Source organism: Asterias amurensis, chromosome 10 (assembly GCF_032118995.1).
Source record: "Asterias amurensis chromosome 10, ASM3211899v1".
Classification (NCBI taxonomy): Eukaryota; Metazoa; Echinodermata; class Asteroidea; order Forcipulatida; family Asteriidae; genus Asterias; species Asterias amurensis.
In genome coordinates this window covers 11,259,513-11,283,550 of record NC_092657.1, presented here as the reverse complement: position 1 = coordinate 11,283,550, position 24,038 = coordinate 11,259,513, and the positions used below count along the sequence as shown (strand labels likewise).

General features: G+C 38.1%; 2 protein-coding genes and 1 long non-coding RNA gene across 3 annotated transcripts; 1 reads left to right on the top strand and 2 right to left on the bottom strand.

The window, feature by feature from the left end:
• Positions 1-1,293: 1,293 nt before the first annotated feature.
• LOC139943244 (uncharacterized) lies at positions 1,294-4,730 on the top strand. The gene is made up of 3 exons (XM_071940068.1): positions 1,294-1,742; positions 2,480-2,596; positions 3,862-4,730. The coding sequence occupies exons 1-3, from the start codon at positions 1,570-1,572 to the stop codon at positions 3,917-3,919; spliced, it is 348 nt and encodes a 115-aa protein (XP_071796169.1). The 5' UTR covers positions 1,294-1,569; the 3' UTR covers positions 3,920-4,730.
• Positions 2,913-7,433, bottom strand: LOC139943245 (uncharacterized). Its single transcript, XR_011786789.1, has 3 exons — positions 7,410-7,433; positions 6,727-6,817; positions 2,913-6,198 (listed from the first exon to the last, which is right to left on the bottom strand). It is a non-coding gene; the product is annotated as an uncharacterized lncRNA (long non-coding RNA).
• Positions 7,434-9,335: 1,902 nt separating this feature from the next.
• On the bottom strand, positions 9,336-22,752 carry LOC139943293 (5-methyltetrahydropteroyltriglutamate--homocysteine methyltransferase-like). Its single transcript, XM_071940120.1, has 9 exons — positions 22,464-22,752; positions 19,595-19,712; positions 18,129-18,226; positions 16,174-16,223; positions 15,257-15,323; positions 14,249-14,332; positions 13,516-13,670; positions 12,911-12,992; positions 9,336-12,209 (listed from the first exon to the last, which is right to left on the bottom strand). Exons 1-9 carry the CDS (start codon positions 22,600-22,602, stop codon positions 11,920-11,922), a joined length of 1,083 nt encoding a protein of 360 aa, XP_071796221.1. The 5' UTR covers positions 22,603-22,752; the 3' UTR covers positions 9,336-11,919.
• Between the last annotated feature and the right edge of the window lie 1,286 nt (positions 22,753-24,038).

Here is a 24,038-nt window from a genome sequence, read left to right as displayed (position 1 = left end):
AGCATTCACACATTTTACAGTGTATTTTTGGTATAGGATAATGCCCGAGTTGCGCGCCATTCTTGGGTAAGAATGGCCCGAGGGCGAAGCCCGAGGGCCATTCGTACCCACGAATGGCGCGCACCTCAGGCATTATGCGACTTAACCCACACCTGGGACGTCATGCTATTGTTAAAATCGCTCCATTATTTTGCACAAATGGCGCGATACTGTTTAATTTTTAAGTCAATTGTTTGTATGTATTACGTAAGCTATGGACGAAGACTGACATTTAGGAAATACGCTCGTTCCTTCGATAGTGGTTTTTTCCTGACTCAAAGTAAATTTTGTCAAGTGACAGAAAGTAACGACGATACGGATGATGTTGTAGCCGGCTTGCTTGGTGAGCACTAACTTAATGAGCAATAATTTCAGTTAAATTCCTGTCATTATATAAAGATATTGAAAGAAGCATCTTTGCAAACTTAATTTTTACGGAGTTTACTCACTTACCATGATAAATTAAGCATTTGAGTTAATTTAACAGGTACTGGTTAAAATGAAATTGATTTATCTGTTTTTAAGACATGTTTACATGACTGTTGTATTTATCTAACATTTTTTAATATCTCAGCTAAATCAAAATGTAGCTGTTCACTTGTGTAAAGTCTTTACGATCATTGATAATTACGTAGCTCTAACCTGTGTATGGCGTCAATGACGTCATTTACTTTATTTCATAAATCTGTTTTTATGCACGACTTGCGCAATGGGGACAGTTTCACTCGTTTGCACAATGGGTGAATAGTTCTTTATGGTTGTACCCATCGCGCCATTCGTGCAAAATAATGGAGCGATTTAACAATAGCATAACGTCACAGGTGTGGGTTAATTACAGTTAACATAGGGAAGTTATTGTCAGTTTGGTCAGTTTTGTGTCTGAATTTACGTCGAGTTCCGTTTATTTCAGGGAATATGCGCGCGCACAATCAATGACCTAGCACAGTAACCTTTGCCGTCAGCTGAACTGAACTTCCGTTTAAAGACGCTGTATCGTCATACGCACGAACGAAAAATGCTTGCCAAGCATATTTACCTTTGACACAGTGCGACGATAGCTGTTACATTTACCATCCCCGGAGGGCGTAGTCTAAATATAGATACGTGCTATTGCAATGGCATGGGATTATACGCACGATACGTGCTATTGCAATAGCATGAGTTTATACACACGATACGCGCTATTGCAATGGCATGGGTGTATACACACGATACGCGCTATTGCAATGGCATGGATTTATTACACGTCGATCGTGTTTATCTGTTTCTAGAGCTTTTCGTCGTGTTTTCATGTTTGAGTGTGCGCAACCACCGCACCTTATCCGTAGGGAAAGGACCTGCGGGTGTATTATGCGTTTTTGACGGCGCATCAAAATGGCCATGAAGAAGAGGTGAGGAACAGGAAAGTTACCTGGGCAGTATCGGAATCTGCCAGCAAAAGAAGGAAATCTGTGCAAAACAGAGATTATCAGAAGGAAGTACACAGCAGGCTAGGTCAATCCAGCTGATGCGAATGATGAGTTCCAATCAATGCGAGAGCAGTGTAAATTCATTAACTCAAAACTGTCCCAGTTTGTCAAACATCTGATGACAGTCCTGTCCGCGATCTTGTTTACTTACTACACTGTTCATGTTCTAGATCTACCAGTAGACTTCTACTTGTGGTCAAGACCAGAGTTTACGACTAGAATATTCACCAGAAGGTAGGCTATTAAAGTTTTACTCGCATTTTACTCGCTCTCTTCACCTATGTATTAATTTTTGCTTCAGTTCATTGCTTTCGTTAGGTTAGGGGTCCATACTCTCGACAAGCTATGCTTTTTATCGGGCCCCCCTCCACAAGTGATGATATTACGAAAATAATGTTTAAATATTCCTTCTTTTTTGTTTTAAAGTGGATTAAAGAATTAATTATAATGAAACGGGCTTCTTATTGATCCTGGGTTTTTTTAAGAAAGAGCTTGGTTTCGGGGTTTTTTATTATAACTTTTTTGTACTAAAGAATATGCCTGCAAAATAGCTGGAAAGGTCTCATTGATTAAGTTTGTTTTCATTATAAAAAAATAAAATCTAAATAAACGGTTAATAAGGCCTATGTTTTCACACAGCATGGTCGTCACAGGCATGCAACTGTAACTTAAACAAAAAGGAGGAAATTACAAAATGTCACAAAATTTTGTACGATATTTTTCAATTGAAAGTACTGAGAATAAAAAAAAATTATATCAGCTGATGTAGTTGCATGCCTGACATCAGTGTGAAAACCCTTTTCTCCCTGGCATAGTCTAGGGACCCTCTAGAAAAAAATAAACAATACAACTGAAAATGGAGGGGAAAAACTTGGAAGAATAAATAAATGCCTTGTCGTGTAAACAAACGGTATCATAATTTATACTCATGGTCATACCATAAATGTGTTGTGTTTAATTTCACTTTTCAGTGATCAAGATAGTCTACTGGTGTCATCAACGCCAATAAAGAAAACCACAGCAAAGAGACTGTTTGGACCCATGGAGAAAGGAATGTCACTAGACCATGCAGACATTAACTCAGAACGGTTAGTAATAAAGTTGTCAAAGGTACAATCTTTCTGAAGGTTCTATGAAGAAGGGATGGCATTCAAGGACCTTGCAACTTGTCTTGTTTTATATATACTAAGGCTACTTGTGAACTGATCAACCACAACGACCGTGAATGCACAAAATAGATAATGGCCTGACGTTTCAACCCAGTCTAATTTCGAAGGCTAAATGCATACACTGTTAATTTTGTTTCTGAACAGACACAATAATCATAATTTGATGTTTGTTCACAAACGTCACTCATACAGGTTAAACAAGTCTAGTATCAAAAACAAAAATGGGCATGACAGGTTGTTTTTGAAAGAACATTTATTGTAACAATTAGGATGCCTTTTATTCCAAATTACGACTAAACAGAAAAACAGTTAAAACTTTTAACTTGCCAATAAATAGACAGAAAATGCCTTGCCTTTATGCACTGCAAAAACTGGGGTGTAAAAAATTAACACCAATGTATTTTCACTTTATTGAGACCCTAAAAATAACCCAAATTAAAGGAACACGTTGCCTTGGATCAGTCGAGTTGTTCTTTGAAAAGCGTAACCGTTTGTAATAAAAAGCATATGGTTAGAAAAATGATTCAAAAGTAGAATACAATGATCCACACAAATTTGCCTCGAAATTGCAAGGTTTTCCTTTTACTTTGCGAATTAACACGGTCGGCCATTTATGGGAGAAATTTGACGCCCACAGATGGCCGACTGTGTTAGTCGATGAGGTAAAAGGATAACCACCCAATTTCGCGTAATACTAGTGTGGATCATTATATTCTACTTTTAAAATATCTTTCTAATCATAATGTATTTTATAACAAACGGTTACAAACACTTTTCAAAGACCAACTCGACCGATCCAAGGGAACAATTGAGTGTTATTTTCATGTTGCTAAACACCCAATGATGTAAACAATAAGTTGTTGTTTGTACATGTATCTTTGTTTGACATTGATCTTGTGTCAATTTTAACACCCAAGTATGTGCGCGTGTATCCTTGAATGTTTCGTAAAAGTAAGCTGTTTCCAAAATCAGTTGTTTTTGTTATATCAACAAACTACACCTCTAGTAACTAAATAAACCTTCCAAAGGATATTCTTAGGAACATACATATTCATTTCAATCAAACTGATTTCAATACATCCTCTTGTAATAAAATTCTTCAATTTTCAAGAGCTCCAGAACACTTTAACTTGTCAAACCAAGGTGTATTTTTCTGATCTCATATTATTATTTCCCTTTCCCAGGTTTCCACAGGTAAAAGAAATGGTCAGCACATCCCAAGCCCAAACCGCAGCCCTGTAGCTACATCACAGATTCGATGGAGAGGATTGCAGCTAAAAGATCATAAGTGGGCGGGGCGGGTACATGGTTATTTATCATAGCATGTCACTTTTTACTTTATCTGATGATAATCCACAACGCATTTCTTTCACCATTGCAAAAGTGCCAGCCCCATCCATAGAAAAACTAGTCTAGGAGAGACTTGATGGGATGAACAAGAAGTAAAGAAATTGGAAATCTCATTCTTTTCACTTTGAAAAACAAAACCACTTGGCGTTACATGGTTTAAAACTATTGCAGGTTAAATATTTTGTAACGTCTGTTTTATAGACACTTTTTGGTAGTTGTTAAAGACCAGTTTTCTCACGTTGAGTATCTCAACATTCATATGCATAAAATGACAAACCTGTGAAAATTTGAACTCAATTGGTCATCAAAGTTGCGGTAAAATAATGGAAGAAAAAAATCCTTGTCACACCAAGTTGTGTGCTTTCATGTCTTGATTTTGAGACCTCAAATTCTAAATCTGAGGTCTCGAAATCACATTTGTGGAAAATTACTTCTTTCTTGGAAACTAAGTTACTTCCGAGGGAGCCGTTTCTCACAATGTTTTACACTACCAACAGCTCTCCATTGCTTGTTACCAAGTTTTTATGCTAACAATTATTTTGAGTAGTTTACCAATAGTGATCATCTTGAAGATTGTTCATATCAGCCAAAATCACAACTATCAGCCAAAATTAACTCCCACTTTAATTTCCTAAATACATATGTACCAAGTGGAAGGTCTCATTTCTGACTTGATCATTAAATTTAACAAGTTGAGGTAAAATGACGTGTTCTTGGATCATTTTCTTGTCTTTTGAGTATGTCCTTGTTATGAATGATACACCTTTGAATTAATGTAATTTCTTTATCCATAGTTTGTTTTTATTAATCTTATTCCTCATTTTGGCTTGACCCATATACATTGATGTGTCAATAGCATACTCAGTACTTCCACCAAATTCTGCGAAAAAAAGCAAGCATGTTACTCGGGTGGGATTCAAACCAATGACCTTTGCAATTCTAGAGCCAATTAGACTAGTTTCTATGACACTGCTCTAGAATTGCAAATAATAATAATATAATAACATGCATTTATATAGCGCTTAATACAAAGTTTCTAAGCGTTGCAAGGGTCATGGCTTCGAATACCACCCAAATAATTTGTCTGTGATGGTTTTTTTTCAAAGAAGTTCCAAAATACAGTGGCTCACACGCATCGGTTTATATGGGTAAAACCACAATAAATATTCATAATCCCTGATGCAAATAAAACATGTTCTAAATCTCATATTGTTGTTATACTTAATATTTTTGTGTGTAAAAAAAATTCACTATGTAGAAACCAGCTACATACAGCTGCTTATAACAACCCTCCTATGTATCGATTGCAAAAATTAATGAGCTGAGCTTATAAATTAGTGTGGAGACACTCATACTAAAATATGCAACAAATAACAAGGGGAACAGATTGTGCGAGTTTTAAAAGTAGTTTGGGTTTGAACAATGGAAAAGTAATTGGAGTGAGACTTGAACCAGCAATCTTAAGATTAGCGTACATGCACTCTAACAAAATGAGCTAGCCAGCACTATGTTGGCTGTGTCCCTATTAATCAATTTCTGATGACAAATAGGGACACCGCCAGCATGGGCTGGATAGCTCAGTTGGTAGAACACTTGTACGTTAATTCAGAGGTCATTGGTTCATGTCTCGCTGCGGTTAATTTCTCTTTTTTTCAAACTCAAGCAATTAAAATATTTTAGAACATGCTGAAAAATTGCAATATTATTTGTAATAAGAGCCTTCGAGGTCTGAACCCAATATAAACACCATTTGGTGCTAGAAACCTATCCCTTATTGATAAAACAAAACACATGGGATGAATCTACGGTTTATAGCACCAAGTCGCTCATGCTGCTAAAAAAAACATGCTGCCTATTATGCTGCATGCTGAAAAACTGTCATTATTGTGGATTTGCTCTGCTGCCAGCATGTCATCCCTGTAATCCATGAGCTGTGTGTGTGTGTGTGTGAGGCACCCATTTCACCTTCTAGTGCAAAACTTATTCTCCTCCAGCAGCGTTATATCCCTGCGATTTCTACATCTGCACCATGGCAATACTTCTTGAGGGGGAGCTTGGGGTTCATGGCTTGTGCTTGTTAGCTGCAGAATGCAATTGACATGCTGCAAGCTGCTGTCTCTACAGCTCTGCGGTTACATTTTCAACCTCCTTGGAAGAGCGTTGAGATATTTCTGAAACGGTTGACACACATTATTGTTATTTACATTCGGGCATATTCATCCTAGGCTGTTTGACAATGTGTTGCTCTTGGGAAAACCAGACAACTGTGATAAGTGTACGATAGCCTTACACCATGTGAAGATCAGCCCTTCCACTATCTAAACTATTTGTTGTTGTTGTTGTTTTCCAAAATTACCAGTATATCATGCCTGCACCTGCTCTAAATGTTTTATTTTATGTATTTATTTTGTATTTGTATATGCCCCTGTAAATATTTCCCTAATTTTTGGTTTGTAATTTTATGGTTTGATTCATAGTGTTTTTATGTGTATAAATATTATTTATTATTCTCCCCCTTGCCTTGCTGTCTTTCTTCATTCAAGTTCAGTTAGTTTTCCATTTACGTAAATATTGTTTTATTTTGATGAAATTCATCTATATATTTTCACAGACTGATTCAGGTACATGCAGCTCCTGTAAACCATATAGACATATTTTAACTTGTATTTGTACAAACAAATAATAAACATTCAGAATACCTTGATATTGCTTTCTCTTCTTGAATTTGTTTCGCACAGCATCAGATTTGCCTGTTCTCCCCTCGCCTTCAGTTGTTTCTGAATCCGACTCCTGAAAAAATACAGAATTTAATTATAGTGCCCTATGTGTTTGCCATAATAAATTGCTGTAAACAAATTGTTTTTGTTTTTTTGTAACATGTTTTCAGATTTACATTTAACTTACACATTTTGGGTAGTAAAAAGCTTCTCTTAAAATGTTACTTGCTGCAAAGTATTGAGGCATTTGGTAAAACAAAGTCACGTTTTAACACATCTCCGTTTTAGCACGCATGTAAAAACGTAATTACCAGTTATGCTATAAATACTAGTATAACTTACTGGTAACATATTTTACATGCTGTAATAATTGTTCGTCTCACCAGGGTATCAGCAAGTATAGTATTGTAAGGGTAGCTATCAGTATTTACCGTATAAGTTTAATGTAAATCTGTAGATTATAGACATTTGTGTTTTGTGTCCTGATCCTACAAGTACAATAAGTACTCAAACCGTTTGCCGTTTTCTCGAGAGAAAATGATGAAAATTCACCCGTTTTCCAGAACGGTGAATAATAACGAAAGTGACAATAAACACGATTGGATCGACTTGGATAAAACTGGGGTAACAGTAACACATAAGGCTAAAATAGTGGTAACGCTTACTTCATTATTGAGATCCCTGTTGTTCCTCACTTCCTTCCGGTCCTTTTGTTTGTCTTGTGCCACACACACTCGCAAAGCTCGTGGGAAAGCTCCCCGTGTTCCACTGTTTTCTGGCAAGTGTTCTTGCAACAAGCACAGAGTGATGGGCTAACCATGAACACTGTATCATCTCCGATTCCGCCATCTTTGTATTCACGACGGACTAACAGAGGGTGTAAGTCACCCTCGCAGAACAGCGTAAACAACTTTTATGAGCGAGAGGGCGCTATTGCAAAAACTGGTTTTTCTTTGACGATAGGGGGCCTTTAACGAGTTGGTCAAAACAAAAGCGTTTGTAACCCTTTTTTATAAAATGCATATGGTTGGAAAGATGTTTTAAAAGTAGAATACAATGATCCGAACAAGTTTGCCTCGAAATTGCGTGGTTTTCCTTCTACTGTGCGACCTAACATGGTCGGCCATTTATGGGAGTCAAATTTTGACCCCCATAAATGGCCGACGTGTTAGTCGACGAGGTAAAAGGAAAACCACGCAATTTCGGGGCATGTTTGTGTGGATCATTGTATTCTACTTTTACAACATCTTTCTACCCATATGCATTTTATAAAAAACGGTTACAAACGCTTTTCAAAGACCAACTCGACCGATCCAAGGCAACGTGTTCCTTTACATTTTGAGACTCTTGGATACAATTACAAGACTCGTGGTTCAAATTTATTTCCAAAGATACATAGGCATTAAAGCTACATTAGTGTTTCTCTCCACTAAAACACAGAGAAAACCACACTTTAAGCAGAATAGGTTGGTCACCGTACTGTTTGGTCTTATTTCGCACATTGCCTTCTCACATGTGGTACACAACTGTTGACTTTCACATCACAAAATAATTACTTTGAAAAAACATAACAACTGTTTACTCAAAATTGGACGGAGAAGTTTAAATGTGAACAAGCTAATACAGTCGTGACCATACCCCGGGCTTACTACGACTGTTGCATTTATGTACTATTGCACTGCGACTGTTGCATGCACGACAAGATGTTTGTCGTGGAGATGCATGGCGCTGGCAGACAAATAAACACTGTCTAACGACTTGCCATCAAGTTCTCTCATCATTGAATAAGACCACTAGTCTACCTATTGCCAGGGTACCAGTCTAGGTCTGCGAGGACAAAAACATGTACTGATTTTACAGAACCAGTGATATCATTGGAAGTATGACGTCAGATGTTCTGCCTATTATATTTCTTACTCCATCTTGGTCCAAAAACCTTCGTTTTCTGATTCTACTTTATTGACCCCACCCCTGAAGAGTGTGGCGAAAAGATCCAAACTTCTCGAGACTCTACAGTAATATAAAAGTGGTTGAAATTTAAACATATACATTGGTTTGATAATAACATATGGGGTTGTCGTACTTTTCATGAATATTGCCGTTGGATAACAACTAATTCAGGTCCAGAAATGATGAGTCATTAGGAAACAATTAGTGCCTCTCGTTAACAGGTACTGCCAATTTCAATGGTGATTGTATTAATATAGAATTTACCCAAATTAGTTTATGGCGGCGTTTTATCTGGAATTAAATGAACGAACCGATTAATTACAAACTCATTAGTCTTGACAGTATCACGCTATGACACGAACTGACATTGAAGCTCAGTTTCTCTATTGAACCCTTGAGTAAACCAAATTAACCGTGCACACGATAGCTTGCGTACAGTTTGGTCTTATTTCTCACATTGGCTTCTCACATACTATTGTAAAGGATGTATTCCCAATATTTTATCTCTAGACTACAATTCCCAAAATATCTTACACTTCAACAGGTGGCCCATATCCTCAGCCTGCCCATGTCCAGTATTAGCCCCCCCCCCCTCACATTCCTGACCACCCACCCTTACCCCCCCCCCTGTTGACCATTACGTCATATCACTTCTAAGTCAATGATGTCACCAATCTTATATTATTTCTGTGTGACATCATTTCTAAATTTAGAGTTCCCCCACCACCAAAATCCTATATAACCTCTGCCCAACTTTCACTCTGGGCCTCGACTACTCCTTCAACTTTCTCTTTACAAGAGACTCGCCTCTCCAACCTACTAGCTAGGTCCAGCACCTCTGTAACAATTGTACTGCTATAAGTCAACTTGAAAATAAACCAAGACCAGACCCAGACATATGTCTCAAGTGTTTTCTTCAGTCGTCGTCACTCTCTATATACTCCAGTCCGCTTGGAACACGTTTCATCTTCTTGTAATTAACCAGTCTTGCCATAATAATCATCTAAATCTCTGCGTTACACTATGAACATAACAACTGTTTCATACTTACTTAAAACAGTAAACATTTTTTTTTTCCGAAATGATAGTCCTCTTCTGTTTAATAGCTTCTGTCCCTCTATTGTCCTTTAAGAATGTTAAGTACATGCTTTACTGTTAAGAGTAGTAGGTTACACACACTCGAAAACCCGTTGGAAAATTGAGAACGTAGTATGGCCCAATGCTGAATCAACACTTAATTCGATATTATAGTTTTTGAAACCACTTGTTCGCAGTGCGAAACATAGAGAAATGAGATCGGTTTTTACTTAACTTCATTCGCTAAATGCCGCGGGCTTGGGTATGTCTACGCATTCAAACCGAGGACTTCGAGAAGGTTATAACAAAAGGGATCCGGAAAAAAAGTCACACCGTGTAAAAAACCAATGGGGCCGTCTGAAAAATAAGCTCACCAAACAATGGGATAACAAAGAGAAGTCCTCGGTTTACACCATAAACACAGCTGCGTGCTCTGGTTGTAGCTTCATAATTGGTTTAATATTATTTTCCCATTATAGTTGTTTTTTTTCTGGTCATTCTCTGAGCGCTTTGCAACCTTAGGAAAAGGCTCTTTACAATAAGGGAATCAATGTGTGGTGAAGAGGTTTTCAACTAGTGGTTTAATTCCAACGAGGCATGGTTCTTGATAATTTTACCGAGACGAAGTCGAGGTAAATTTTCAAGAATGAGGCCTCGGTTTCAACACACTTTGATTCCCATTCATAAATACCTTTTCGGTCAAAAGTCATCAACACTTTTGGTCAAAAAGTAAAATAAATGCAACAATTATAATTATTCAATGATTTCTTTCAACACAACACCCCTCCAGCTATGAAATGGTAAGGCCCTCCGCCGCCCTCGCGTAAACAACTCCTTATAAGGGAATGCTGTGGGCGTCGCGCGTATGCGTGATATTGCACTGTTTCAGCCGTTGCTCTCGACCAATAATAATAATGAAGAAACTGTCTTATTAGCATAGGTGCAAGCTCGCGTGTCACGCCCATGTTATAACACTTTTTACTGGTGTTATACGCCTCTGTTAATATTTATGCATGAGGTACATCACAATGCTAACTCAAACCGAGGTGATGGGGGAAGTGCGCCCATAGCCTCATGTTGGATAAGAATTATGACGTCATGCATAAGTATTAAGAGAGGCGTATATCATCCGTTCAAACAACACGTCTCGTGATGCCCTCTCGACCAATCAGAATGAATAAACTGTCTTAGGTATTTATGAATGATGCTTGTATAACTACATTTAAATGCCACACTCAAATATTAAACATAAATTGTTGATTACGTAACGTGTAGAAACCAAACATGTTAGGGAGGTTTTGCATGGGAACGGGTACGGTTAGTGCGACGGATACGCCATCATTATGACGTCATACGCAACTCGCTATCCGTCTTACGTGCAGATGACATTGATATCCTGCTTGTTACACGTGGGTAGGTTACGGGTAGCTAAACATAGGCGTATGCATATCATTAATACTCACAAACCAAGTAAACAAGTTGCAAACAACTAACATTTAGCCACAAAGGGCGATTCGAAAACGGGTTGTAAACGGGCTCATTCAAGGCCATTTGTTAAAACGTGCGGATCGCCAAAAAAACATGAACTTCATCGAAATAATTATGTACCTATACGGAATTGTCTTCAAATATGCGTAATTTTTGGGAAGAGACAATATTAAATATTATGTAGAATACTATACTAAATGAACACATTGTGCCGACTATTTCCTCTCGTCACAGTTGCTGTGAATGCTGTGATGATGATTGTACCCATATGCCTATTTTACTCCTGCCGATAGTTGGCGCTCTAATGAGACATTTCAACTCAATAATTAAGTTTGTGGGACAAGAACACGCACCCTCGTGTGAAAATCAGATAGTCGGCCACGGTGCGCATTGTTGCAGAAGGCCATCCTGTCATTATATGTATACAGTTTGAACGTTTGAAAAGCGGCGGGTGGCGAGGAGACCACGCAACACTTACCGACTATTTATATCCAATAAACACTAGCTCGTAGAATTCCTACCTATCGTAAGTTACGTGTTTCGCTTGGTTTAATAGGTAGCCTTGAAATCTTGTTGGTAAATGTTCCGTGGTCTCCTCGCCGCCCGCCGTTTTATCATTATTATCTCGCAACATCGACGACCAATTTCAGTTCAAGTTTTTCAAAGGTGTCCATTGTCTTTAAGCATGGGAAGTGATTTTGCAGCTTCTACCATATTCAACAACTTTTGTCTCATGATGTCATGAGGAAGAAACGCCAATCCACAATCCGGAGCCACGACAAGTCGGTCACTGGGGATGAACTGAAGAGCATTCTTTAGCCTCTCGCGTATTTCATCGACTGGTTCTACCTTGCTGCTTGCAATAGTCACTGATCCTAGGATGACTCTAGACATCTTAAAGTGTCGTAACAGACTCAAGTCGTTTCGGCAGTGGGCATCCTCGATGGAAACTGTTAACAAAGAGAATACAACATAATTAACGTATCAAAAGAGCTTGTTTTCGTGTTTTATATCATTTTAAGCAAATTAATGTATACACAAATAAGATGGTTCCATTTTAAATGAACACGTTGCCTTGGATCGGTCGAGTTGGTCTTTGAAAAGCGTTTGTATTCATTTGTTATAAAATGCATAACCATATGCATTTCATAACAAACGGTTACAAGCGCTTTTCAAAGACCAACTCGACCGATCCAAGGCAACGTGTTCCTTTATGATGACGTAACTTGTATACCCATACACCAGCCTGGCGAATACACATATGACTTAACTTGTGTTATAATTATATACTTACATAGCACCATGTAATGGTTGACTAGGTGCTGTGGCGCAATATGCAGACAATCAAACCAAGAACAACGGGCACACCTCGTTACGATAAATGTACTGTGTCCTTATACGTGCATTCACAACACACGGGACCAACGGCTTTACGTGCCGCCCGAAACTCTCTTGATTAAGGACACAAGTCACGACTGGGACTCGAACCCACACTCTGCTTGGCACAATTTCATGGAGCTGCTTAAGCAAACAATTTGTATAAACACGAAAATAGTCTTGGCCAGTAGTCTTTTTTTACTAAGCAAGGATTTGTTGGCCATGAAATTGAGCCCGGATCAAAAACACAAGCGTTTGTACTCGGTTATAGTACCTTCGTCAAATCCTGCTCTGTCGATGGCATCTGCAGTTTGAAAGTATCCATCCGGTTCAGCCTTCATGTAGTTTTCTTGTTCCTTAAAGAACCATCCAATAAGTACATTTGTTACATAAATAAAACACTGATACTTTTTGTATTTCGTACAATAATAATAAAAAAAATATATATATATATATTAAAATTAAAACAATTACTAAATAAATAAATATATGGCGAAATATGGCGAACTGTGTGAAATCAAACTCTGATAGCGCCCACTTTTGGAAAATGCCCCTTCACTTCAGCCCAAGGGGACATAGGCCAGAGATACAGGTCTCATGTTAAAGTTTTAGCTGCAAATTTTCCATGGCCATTTTCGAATCCACGGCTTCAGCTTTTGACTCGGCTTCAGGCTCCATCCTCTCGTCTGAAGCCATAAGCGTGTACGCAAAGAACGAGCATTGTCAAATCCAACGCAGGACAAAGCTAGCCGGAACCGAATCTAGAGCTGAAGCCGTGGTTTCGAAAAGAAACACAGTAGGGTTAAAATCATCAATAAGGCCGTCAATAGAAACTTATGAACGAGCAAGTAGTTTAGTCTCGGAATGAAAACAACTTACATAGTACTGTGGGTAACCGCAACACAGATGTATAGTCTTTGTGACGTCATTCCCAAGACCGTCGATACATTTCGATGCATGTTCAATCCCATAATCCAGACACTTTGTTACATCACGCATAAACACCGGTTCGTCAAGCTGTATGTGTTTGCACCCTAAACAAAACAACATAATGACAAAATAAATATAAAAATGCCTAGCTGTCAGTGTAATTAATATTAAAGAGCATTTCTAGTGGCTCTTAAATATTTTTTTTCTTTCTTTCAATTGGTGGAGTGACAAGAAACGGACAAGATACGAGTCCCTTAACTTAAGCTAAAACTATAACAATTTTCCTCGGAACACTCCCGGCCAAACATCAGACCGTGTGTTGCCGACCATGGCGTCAAGATGTCAATGCATATCATTATCATAGATAAACAGTTTTGACTCTTGGCTAAAAAAGCCGCGCGGAGAGGTGAATTTTGTACTGAACTTTTATTATTAAGTGCAAACTGTCAGCAACAATGTCTATTCGACCATTAAACGGTAATCTCAAGAAAACATAGAGATCATCCTAGAACCGCGGATTGATTTCTTATTTGAGTAGTGTTACAGTTGCCTCTGCAGGTTTTGATGAAAGTGCCTATAGAGTTGGAATAATAATACTTAAATTATTATCAAGTGATACAATATTTTGACATCTACATTTAAAAAGCAAGCACAAAAATGTAAATTATTGTTCAATGCTTACCGGCATCGGCTAGTCCTTTGATGACTTTCTGTATCGCAGTCACCAGGTCTAAGCTGAGTTGTTTTTCATCACTGTAAAACTTGTCTACACAGTACAAAACAACAGATAAACTGAAAGGAAAATAGTATTTGTGGCAGTGTCATGGTCGAGCGGTTAAGAGCACCGGATTCAAGCACTGGTGTTTGATCAGCAGAGTGTGGGTTCGGATCCCGGTCGCGACACTTGCTACATAAAATTGGGGAGGTATAGTGCTTTCTGCTCTACCGGCCAGGCTTCAAATTGATGATACCCAAGCCTACATTCGTATGGACTGTGAAAGGGGTAACCCTGTTTCAGCCCTAGGAGTAGGTGTTAAGGCCACACCTTGAAGTGGCCTTCAGGCCTTGCAATTGTGTGTCAGGCGACTTGCATAAAAAATAAAAAATAAAATAAAAACTGAGGTGGTCCTCGAGACCGACTCAATCTTGCCAATTTTGGTATAATTGTCAGTAAACGGACATAAGAAAGTGCAAGATATCCCAAACTTTTTTCTCTCTTTTTTTTTTTACAAATTCCTGGTTATCTGGTTAAGTTGGGAAACTGCTTGTAATTAGGAAGTGCTGTTTTTACAGCACCGATGACAAATTGTTGTTCTTTTCGAGCGTTTGATATCAAAGCAAGAGACACTCATAGAATGTCAAAAGATAACAAAGAGGTTCTTTAAGGAAATCAACTCATAATGGACTTTAAGGCACTGGCCACTAATGGTAAGTACTCAAAATATTTGTTAGCAAAAAAACTAACTTGGTATTAAACAAGCAAAGGAGAGGTGTTGATAGTATTAAACAAGTAATGCAAAAAAAAATTCTCGTTCAACTTCGATGACCAATATTAAACCCAAATATTCTCAGGTTTGTTATTTTTATGCTTAACGTTGGGATACACCAAGTGAGATTACTGATCTTTGAAAACACCAAAGGTGTCCAGTTCTTTTAAGGACTCAAATAATGTTGTTCCTTTCAAGCTTACTCTGTGTTGTCCCAATAATGGTGAACGGTCCTGGAATAGTTGCCTTCACGGGTTTGGATGAAATCGCCTAAAAAAAATACAATTGTAACTTAACAGTAAAACGTTGTTAAATTATTCCGCATGGGATTAAATATTTTAAAATCTACTTTTAATTAAGAAGTCAAATACGTGCGGAGTTTGTGTTGACCAAGGCTTCTATTCAAGTTGGGATGAAACAATGATATGTGAAATCTTGTCAGAGAATATAGGGTGCGTTCGTTTAGCTTCCCTGGGTCGACCCCGGTGTGTGGCGGTTTTTGTTTCCAGGACGAACGTGGGTAATTATCTGAACACGTTCGTCCTGGAAAAAGAAAACGCCACACACCGGGGTCGACCCGGGGGAAGCTAAACGAACGCACCCGCAACTGGCCAGCTGGTAGTCTGGCTTATACGCTTGTACATTAACAAACAACTATACTAAACAAACAAGGAGCAATGGGTGCGTTCGTTTATCTTCCCTGGGTCGACCACGCGGCGCTCACTCAGGGTGAGCCCCTGACAAGAGCTAAAATCAAACGATCACACTCGCCCTCTCGTGGTGACGGCATGCACCTCAGGTAAACCCCAAGTGACCCACTCCACAAGCAGGGCACTGAGGGCTGACCCAGGTGAGCCCGTCAAAGCTATTCGAACGAACCGGGGCACACCGGGGTCGACCCAAGGAAGCTAAACGAACGAACCCAGTGTTAGTGTCCGAACAATTTAAAACATGCATGATGTCAGGCAAGCAAACGAGGTGCCTGTTGGTCTAGCTAAAGCTATCAAACTTGATTGCTTGCTAGACCAGCGTGCACCTCATTCCATGCCATTCCATGCCATAAGGTCTATTGCATCCAATACAAAACCAACTACATAATTATGTCAATGCTTGTCCTTACCTGGGCTTCAATCCATTTCTTCACAATAATTTCACAAGCGTCACCCGCCTCTGCATTGAATGCAAAACAAACAGTTATTTAATTTATGTTCAAATACGATACAATTGAGGATAGTGGCAGCAGATTTATACCAGGTACTGATATTGTTCTCGGATTCAAAACTCCAGTGGAGTGTGGGTTTTAAGCAAGACAAGACACAAGTAAGACACTGAACCATGATGCTTCGTCCTTCGGACAGGAAGTAAAGCCGTTTTTTTTTTAGTATCAACGCACGTGGAAAAACCCAGTTCACTTGTCGAAAAGAGAAGGGGTTCGCCCGGTGTTCCTTTTTACTGGCTGGATTTGAAGCACATTCCGCCACAAAATCTTGTAAAATCAAGTTACATTTGGGTCATTTAAAGGCAATGGATACTATCGGTAATTACTCAATTAGCATAAAACCTTTCTTGGGGATGATAATTGGGGAGAGGTTGGTTGTATAAAACATTGTGAGAAACGGCTCCCTCTGAAGTGCCATAGTTTTCGAGAAAGAAGTAATTTTCCACGAATTCGATTTCGAGACCTCAGATTTAGAACTTGAGGTCTCGAAATCAACCATCTAAACGCACACAACTTCGTGTTACAAGGGTGTTTTTTCTTTCAGAGTTTTCTCACAACTCCGACGACCAATTGAGCTCAAACTTTCACAGGTTTGTTATTTAATAAATTATGTTGAGATACACCGAGTGAGAGAAGACTGGATTTTGACAATTACCAATAGCGTCCATTGTCTTTAAAGGGTCTATTTAACTTTTGTAGGACAACAAAAACAAAATGTCCACAGATTTACACTAAACTTACACAGTTTGAAGATTATGATAGTAGAAAGCTTCCCTAAAGATATTACGTGCTGAGGTGCTATCGTTTTGGGGAAACGAGTAAAACAATGTCATGAAAATCATTTACGTCTCATGAGACGAAAATTATTTTAATCATTTACAAACTTATTTTCATTACATTGTTTACTCATTTCTCAAAAACTACAGCACATCAGTAAGTAATATTTGAAGGGAAGCCTTCCACTATCATTATCTTCAAACTCTGTAAGTTTAATGTAAATCTATGGACATTTTAAAGGAACGTTACAGAATTGGTACGAAATAAAAGATCGTGAAGATTACAGATTTACACGAAACTTCCACGGTCTAATGATGATGATAGTAGCAAACATCCCTTAAAATATTTATGTCTGAAATTTCATATTTGATGAGAAATAAATAATATAATTTCGCGTTATCAGTTTATCGCTCAGTGAGCGTTTTATTCATTTTTGTTTTGGCATCGCTGCAAAGCAAATGTTGTATTCGTTTTTTTTGTTTTTTTTTACTATTCTCAGGTGACCGAAATAGCCGATCGATCTCAAACTTCTACAGGTTTTTCAGTTTATGTGTATTGTGGATTACATAGGGTGCTTACACTGCCAGCCGTCTTTTTGCTAGCAAAACCAATTCTGTAATTTTCTTTTAAAGGGAAGGTACACGTTTGGTAATTACTCAAAGTAAATATTAACTTAAAAACTGACTTGGTAACGAGCACTTGAGAGCTGTTGATAGTATAAAATATCGTGAGAAACGGCTCCCTCTGAAGTATCGCAGATTAAGAGACGGAGGTAATTTCTCACTCAAATAATAAGACTTCTAGCCAGAAGTCTTTTATTCCTATCCGAAAGCACACAATTTCGCCCAACAAGGGTGTGGTTCTTTTCATCATTTTCTCGCAACTTAGATGACCAGTTGGGCTCACATTTTTACAGGTTTGTTATTTTATGCTTATGTTGGGATACACCAATTCAATTGAGAAGACTGGTCTTTGACAAATACCATTTCTGTAACTTTCCTTAAATAAATACTCAACTAAAGCTATTAAAAAAAAAATCTTGATTTAGCTTTTCTGACAGAACAAGATTGTGATCTTACCTATCGGACCGACTACTTTTGGAAGAACGCCCACGCATGCTCCGTTTCGATAACTGCACTCCTCCAAGTTGTCAAAGCTGATTCCTCTTAAATGACGACTGAAACGAAATAATTCAAATTCATAATGAATTAAACCCTAATTGTTTGTAGCGATTTTCTTTTGCAACAATTGAAGACTGTTTGTTTTCTCGTTCTCGTCTTAGGCTATTGCTTATGGTAGTTCTCAAATGTTTTATAATTATTACTGAAGTTATTATCATTATTTGTATTATTATTGTTGATAATATTATTCTCCCTGTCTGTCTCATCATTTTCTTTCATTGTTCTTGTCTGTCGACCGTACGTTCTTATTCAGGTTTATGTTCTGTTTGTATGTCCATCAGGCATCTCACCACAAGCCTCGGCTTGTGATGCTTCCATGCTTTATTAATAATATATCTCTACTTAGCAACAATGGCGTATTACTTTCATTGTTCTGATGCAAATTCGATGACTAATTGAGCCCGAATTTTCACAAGTTTGTTATTATATCAAATGTTAGAATCGTCAAGTGGGAATACTGGTCTTTGACAAATTACATTTACTCGTTGTACCATATGACACAGTATAGAGTGGCAAACGTTCAATATCCATATTTCACGGTAAAACATGTACGAGAAATATATACGTTATTACATCTTTATTAACCTTGTGCTGTTTCTACTGTTTACCCAACCTTGTATACAACTAAGATTTACATGGGTGTTTGGTTTGGGCTCAATGGGGTGTACCTGTGTATGGCTTATAAGCTTTTCTTCTTAGTGAGCTCCCCTGCAGTATCATAAAAGTGTATTTATTTCCACCTGGCTTAAAACTATTATTTTAAACTTGTACACATTATTGTCTGTGTCATTGTTTACATTGAATTATATGGGTCAATAAACTTTTGATGGGAGGTTAATCTACATGTGGCAATCAGGTTTGTGCGCCATCCAAAGTCCACTGTTTGGAAAAGCAATTATATGGACAAAACTACACTTGTGGACAAGTCATTAAAATAGTCAGTTGCGGTGAAAAGCGATTCCGATCTCGCGACACCGATGGCGATGTCCTCGCGAGACTGCTGGCTCTGCGAGACTACTGCTCTAACGCGGCTGTGCAGTCTATTTTAAAGCCATTATACACTTTCGGAACAGAAAAAAAAAATCACAGATTTATAAATAACTTACAGGGTTTACAGAAGGTAATTGTAAAAGACTTCTCTTGAAATATTATAAGATCGTTTAAGATCCGTGTAAAAGGAAAACCGTGCAATTTCGAGGCATGTTTGTGTGAATCATTGTATTCTACTTTTACAACATCTTTCTATCCATATGCATTTTATAACAAACGGTTGCAAACGCTTTTCAAAGACCAACTCGACTGATCCAAGGCAACGTGTTCCTTTAATGTTCAGCATGAAAAGATGGAAATTGGTTTTCGCTTACCATAAATACCAGACGTAACTCTCTCGGTCCAGCTCACCGTCAGTAACGACATCGATCCCTATATCTGCTTGCTCGTTTAAAACATCAGTCAGAGCTCTGTGGTGGAGCTGCTGGAATCCTGAAAAGGGTGTTGTTTCTTTTTAAAGGCAGTGGACACTATATTGGTAATTACTCAAAATAATTATCATAAAATCTTCTCGGTGAAGAGTGGGGAACGGTTGATGGTATAAATTATTGTGAGAAACCACTCCCTCGGAAGTGCCATAGTTTTCGAGAAAGAAGTAATTTTTGCACGAATTTGATTTTGAGACCTCACATTTAGAACTTGAGGTCTCGAAATCAACCATTGAAATGCACACAACTTCGTGTAGCAAGGGTGTTTTTCCCTTTAATCATTATCTCGCTAGTTTGATGACCGATTGTGCTCAAATTTTCACAGGTTTGTTATTTTATGCATATATTGAGCTACACCAACTGTGAGGCTTGTCTTCGACAATTACCAATGGTGTCCACTGCCTTTAATTAGTGAATATCAATCAATCAAATGCAATTTTATAAAGCGCATAAATCAATGGTTTGCTCGAAAACGCTGCTGAGCCACAGGAGAAATAAATTATGGGATGGATGATAGGCCTCCTGAAACAAGTGGACTTTTATAAGTGTCTTGAACATGTCGAAAGACTGTGCGTCCCTGATGTGCTTTTGGAAGTTTATTCCAGAGTTTGAGCCCGTATACTGAGAAGGCTTTATCAGCAAAAGTGATGTGACTGGTTCTTGGCACTACATAGTATGGTAAACATGAGCCACTTGTGTGTTTCTCCCCCTGATATTGAATTAAGAGCGCAATATTATTAATGTTTCATCATAGTCATGGTCGTCCCCTAGATAAAAACTTCAAGGGATATGTTACCTTGGATCGGGCGAGTCGTTATATGAAAAGCGTTTGAAACATGTTTGTTTAAAATGCATTCCTTTAGAAAGATATTTTAAAAGTAAAATAATAAAATGATCCACACAAATATGCCTCGGAAGGTTTTCTTTGCTGAACTAAACACGGTACGCAATTTTGAGGAGTCAATATTTTGACTCCATCAAATGGCCGACCGTGTTAGTTCGCAAAGTAAAATTAAAACCACGCAGTTTCGAGGCATGTTTTGTGTTGATCATTATATTATACCTTTAAACTATCTTTCTAACCAAATACACTTTATAACAAACGTTACAGTTCGTATGATTATAAACCCAACCTGTGCCCAACTTCGTAAGCAGACAATATTGCTAAACAATTTCCTGCTAAACAGTTAGCAGCAAACCGGTCACAAATTATACATTTGATGTTGTAGTTTGGCTGGTACCATCATTCTGGTAAGCAACAATTTATTATGTTAGTTACTTGTTGCGCTTTGAAGCAGCTCTATTAAATTTGGCCCCCGTGTGCACTAGACCATAACACATTTGGGTTTTGTATTGCTTTTGACCCGAAAAGAACGTGAAGCCACTAACCATTATTGTTGCCATTAAAGGAAACGTCGCCTTGGATCGGTCGAGTTGGTCCTTGAAAAGCGTTCTGTAACCGATTGTTATAAAATTGTTATGGTTAGAAAGATGGTGTAAAAGTAGAATGCAATGATCTACACAAATATGCCTCGAAATTGCGTGGTTTTTTTTTACCTCGTCGACTAACACAGTCGGCCATTTATGGGAGTCAAATTTTTGACTCCCATAAATGGCCGACCGTGTTAGTTCGCGACGTAAAATGAAAGCCGTGCACTTTTTAGGATCATTATATTCTACTTTTATAACATCTTTCTAACCATATACATTTCATAAAAAACGGTTTCAAACACTTTGTGATGACCAACTCGTCCGATCCAAGGCAACGTGTTCCTTTAAACCTGTAGCATTCCTTATGTAGTTGCATTTTGTACACAGGTGATTTAGCGTGTAATTCCCAATGTAATATCCTCATGCACATTCTTAATTGTACACAAGCAATGGGAAGCCCCGTCTTACTCTCAACTGTCAATCACTTTAACCTTACTACCCACAACTCCTTATTTGGGTTATCAACTCGCCACGTCCGACGACCTTCAGCATTGCAGTCTTAATTCATTTCTATACTCCAGCTTTCTATAAAAGCCCAGGATTTTCCTCGTTCAGGGCATGTTATGATGTTGAGAAGTAACAACTCCAGACAATAATTCGATGTACACTCCGAATAAATGTTCCAACCACATTCCAGATATTATGTTCCAGATAATATAGTACTCCATAGACTCAGTACCTCAGTTCTCCTTTTATGATTAATGGCTTAAAAAACCTAATAGTAATTCTAGTGGCATTATTGCGCTACCACATCACATGCTGTAATGTCATCAGTGATTCAGCTGTAAATAAACCAGTTCATGTTGTCAGTAAAGTCAGACTCTTGCAACTTAATTATTGTCTTCCTCGTATGTGATAGGCCAGCACACTCGCCTCATGCGAGGAACGCAACAATACTAAATCAATTAACAATGTGTGTTAGCACTGTATGTACTCATACTTTCCCCAAGTCCTGTGATTTTGTTTATATTATATACCCCTACTGCACATCAAATACGAAGGGTGCGTTTGTTAGCTTCCCTGGGTCGACCCCGGTGTGTGGCGTTTTTTTTTTCCCAGGACGAACGTGGGTAATTATCTGCACATGTTCGTCCTGGGGGAAAAAAAAACACCACACACCGGCGTCGACCCAGTGAAGCTAAACGAACGCACCCACATAGTACACAATACCCTGGCCTTGAAAGAAGGTCATAAGGGTGCACCCATAGATTAGTTATTGTGGAACACGCAAGAGTTTACACACAATATGCACAGTATACCTTACCCGCTGTGCTTTCCGTGATGGCTTTAAACTGTCCATACTTTGCAAACAGTAAACTGGGTTCTTGTACGTCAAACCAGGATGGTACATCAAGGTATGGCGGCTTTGGGTAGCTGCCGATAACTGTAGTTTTGAGCGGCATAGTCACTTGAAGTAGGTGGTTGGTCCTCCGTACGTCCGGTAGCGGATATACTGAAGACTGATGAGCTGGCCGTACAATTGAACCAGTCACACTGCGCCAAAATAGGCAATGGGCGCTCGTTTTAAAAATCAACACTTCAATGTTTAATGTTAATGGTCCAGCGGTACGTTATAAAACAGAACTAAACTTTCTGTCAGCTAAGGGCATATGATTTGGCCAGTAGCTGGCCAATTTGGGACAAATGGTGGAATGCTATAAAAAAGGCCCACTGCAGCAAAAGTTGGGCACAACTCAAGAACTACACAACCAATTTTCTTTTCTTTTTTGTCCAGTTATATATTATATATTAAAATCAGACCAACTATATTCTTTTAAAGGCAAGGTACACGTTTGTTAATCGCCAAAGACAAGTTTTTTCACTTGGTGTATCCGAACATAGGCATAACGTAACAAGCCTGTGAAAATTACAGCTAAATTGGTCGTCGAAGTTGCAAAAAAAGGATGATAGCTAACATTTCCTGGCGAAATGAGCTATATGTGAAGGACAACAGTTTTTATTATGTTCTACAATCCTTGCGAAATTTTCGAGAAGGTGCAACCTATTTTGTATCTGTTTTAATTCTTCTTGATTTTATTTCATCATTTTTGTACTTACTTTTTTTTATTTGTTGATTTTTTTATTAGTTTATTTAATTTTGTAATTATTATGACTATTTGTTGTTATGGTTACTTGTTATTACTAATTGTAACTTCTTATTAAAATTTAGTTGTGTATTGTGTATTACTGTTTTGGTTTTGATTTAGTTCGTGTGGTTGGTGTTTCTGCTCTTGTTTGGCTATGCGGTGTTTTAAATGTTTCTAGGGTAGTTTCTGTCGAGAAAATTTGTGTACTTGCCATGATTTGTGTTTCAATAGAATTGTTCTTGTAGTTGTGATTAGTTACAACCACAACTCGATAGTTCAACCAACTACATTTTGTACTCTCATTGCATGTTGGGGTCGTGTGAAAGCTTGCAAAATCTCTGAATGTTTTCCTCCTGCGTGCTCCGCCCTCAGCCGCACTCTTTTTGTGTTTATTTCTTGCTTTTTGTTTTCTGACCTTTTCAAATAATTTAATTAAGTTAATTTAATTCAACCTTATCTATTATTTTATTTAATTATGTTTTTATTTTCCTTATTTTTTGCTTCTTTATAAAAAAAAAATCCCCGTTAGTGTTCTGTGTTGTGGTATTGTAACTTAATTGTTTTTTGAACCTTGCATTGGTCGAATAAATAATAATAATAATAGTAATAATAATAATAACAATGTGGTGAAACCGCTTTGGTAATTCTGAGGAGTTTTCCGGCACAGTTTCTCAAATGAATTTCTGCCAAGGTGTCGGCATTTCTTTTAAGCTTTTCGACATCCGAAAACTTGTTGTTAAGCACCGACCGAC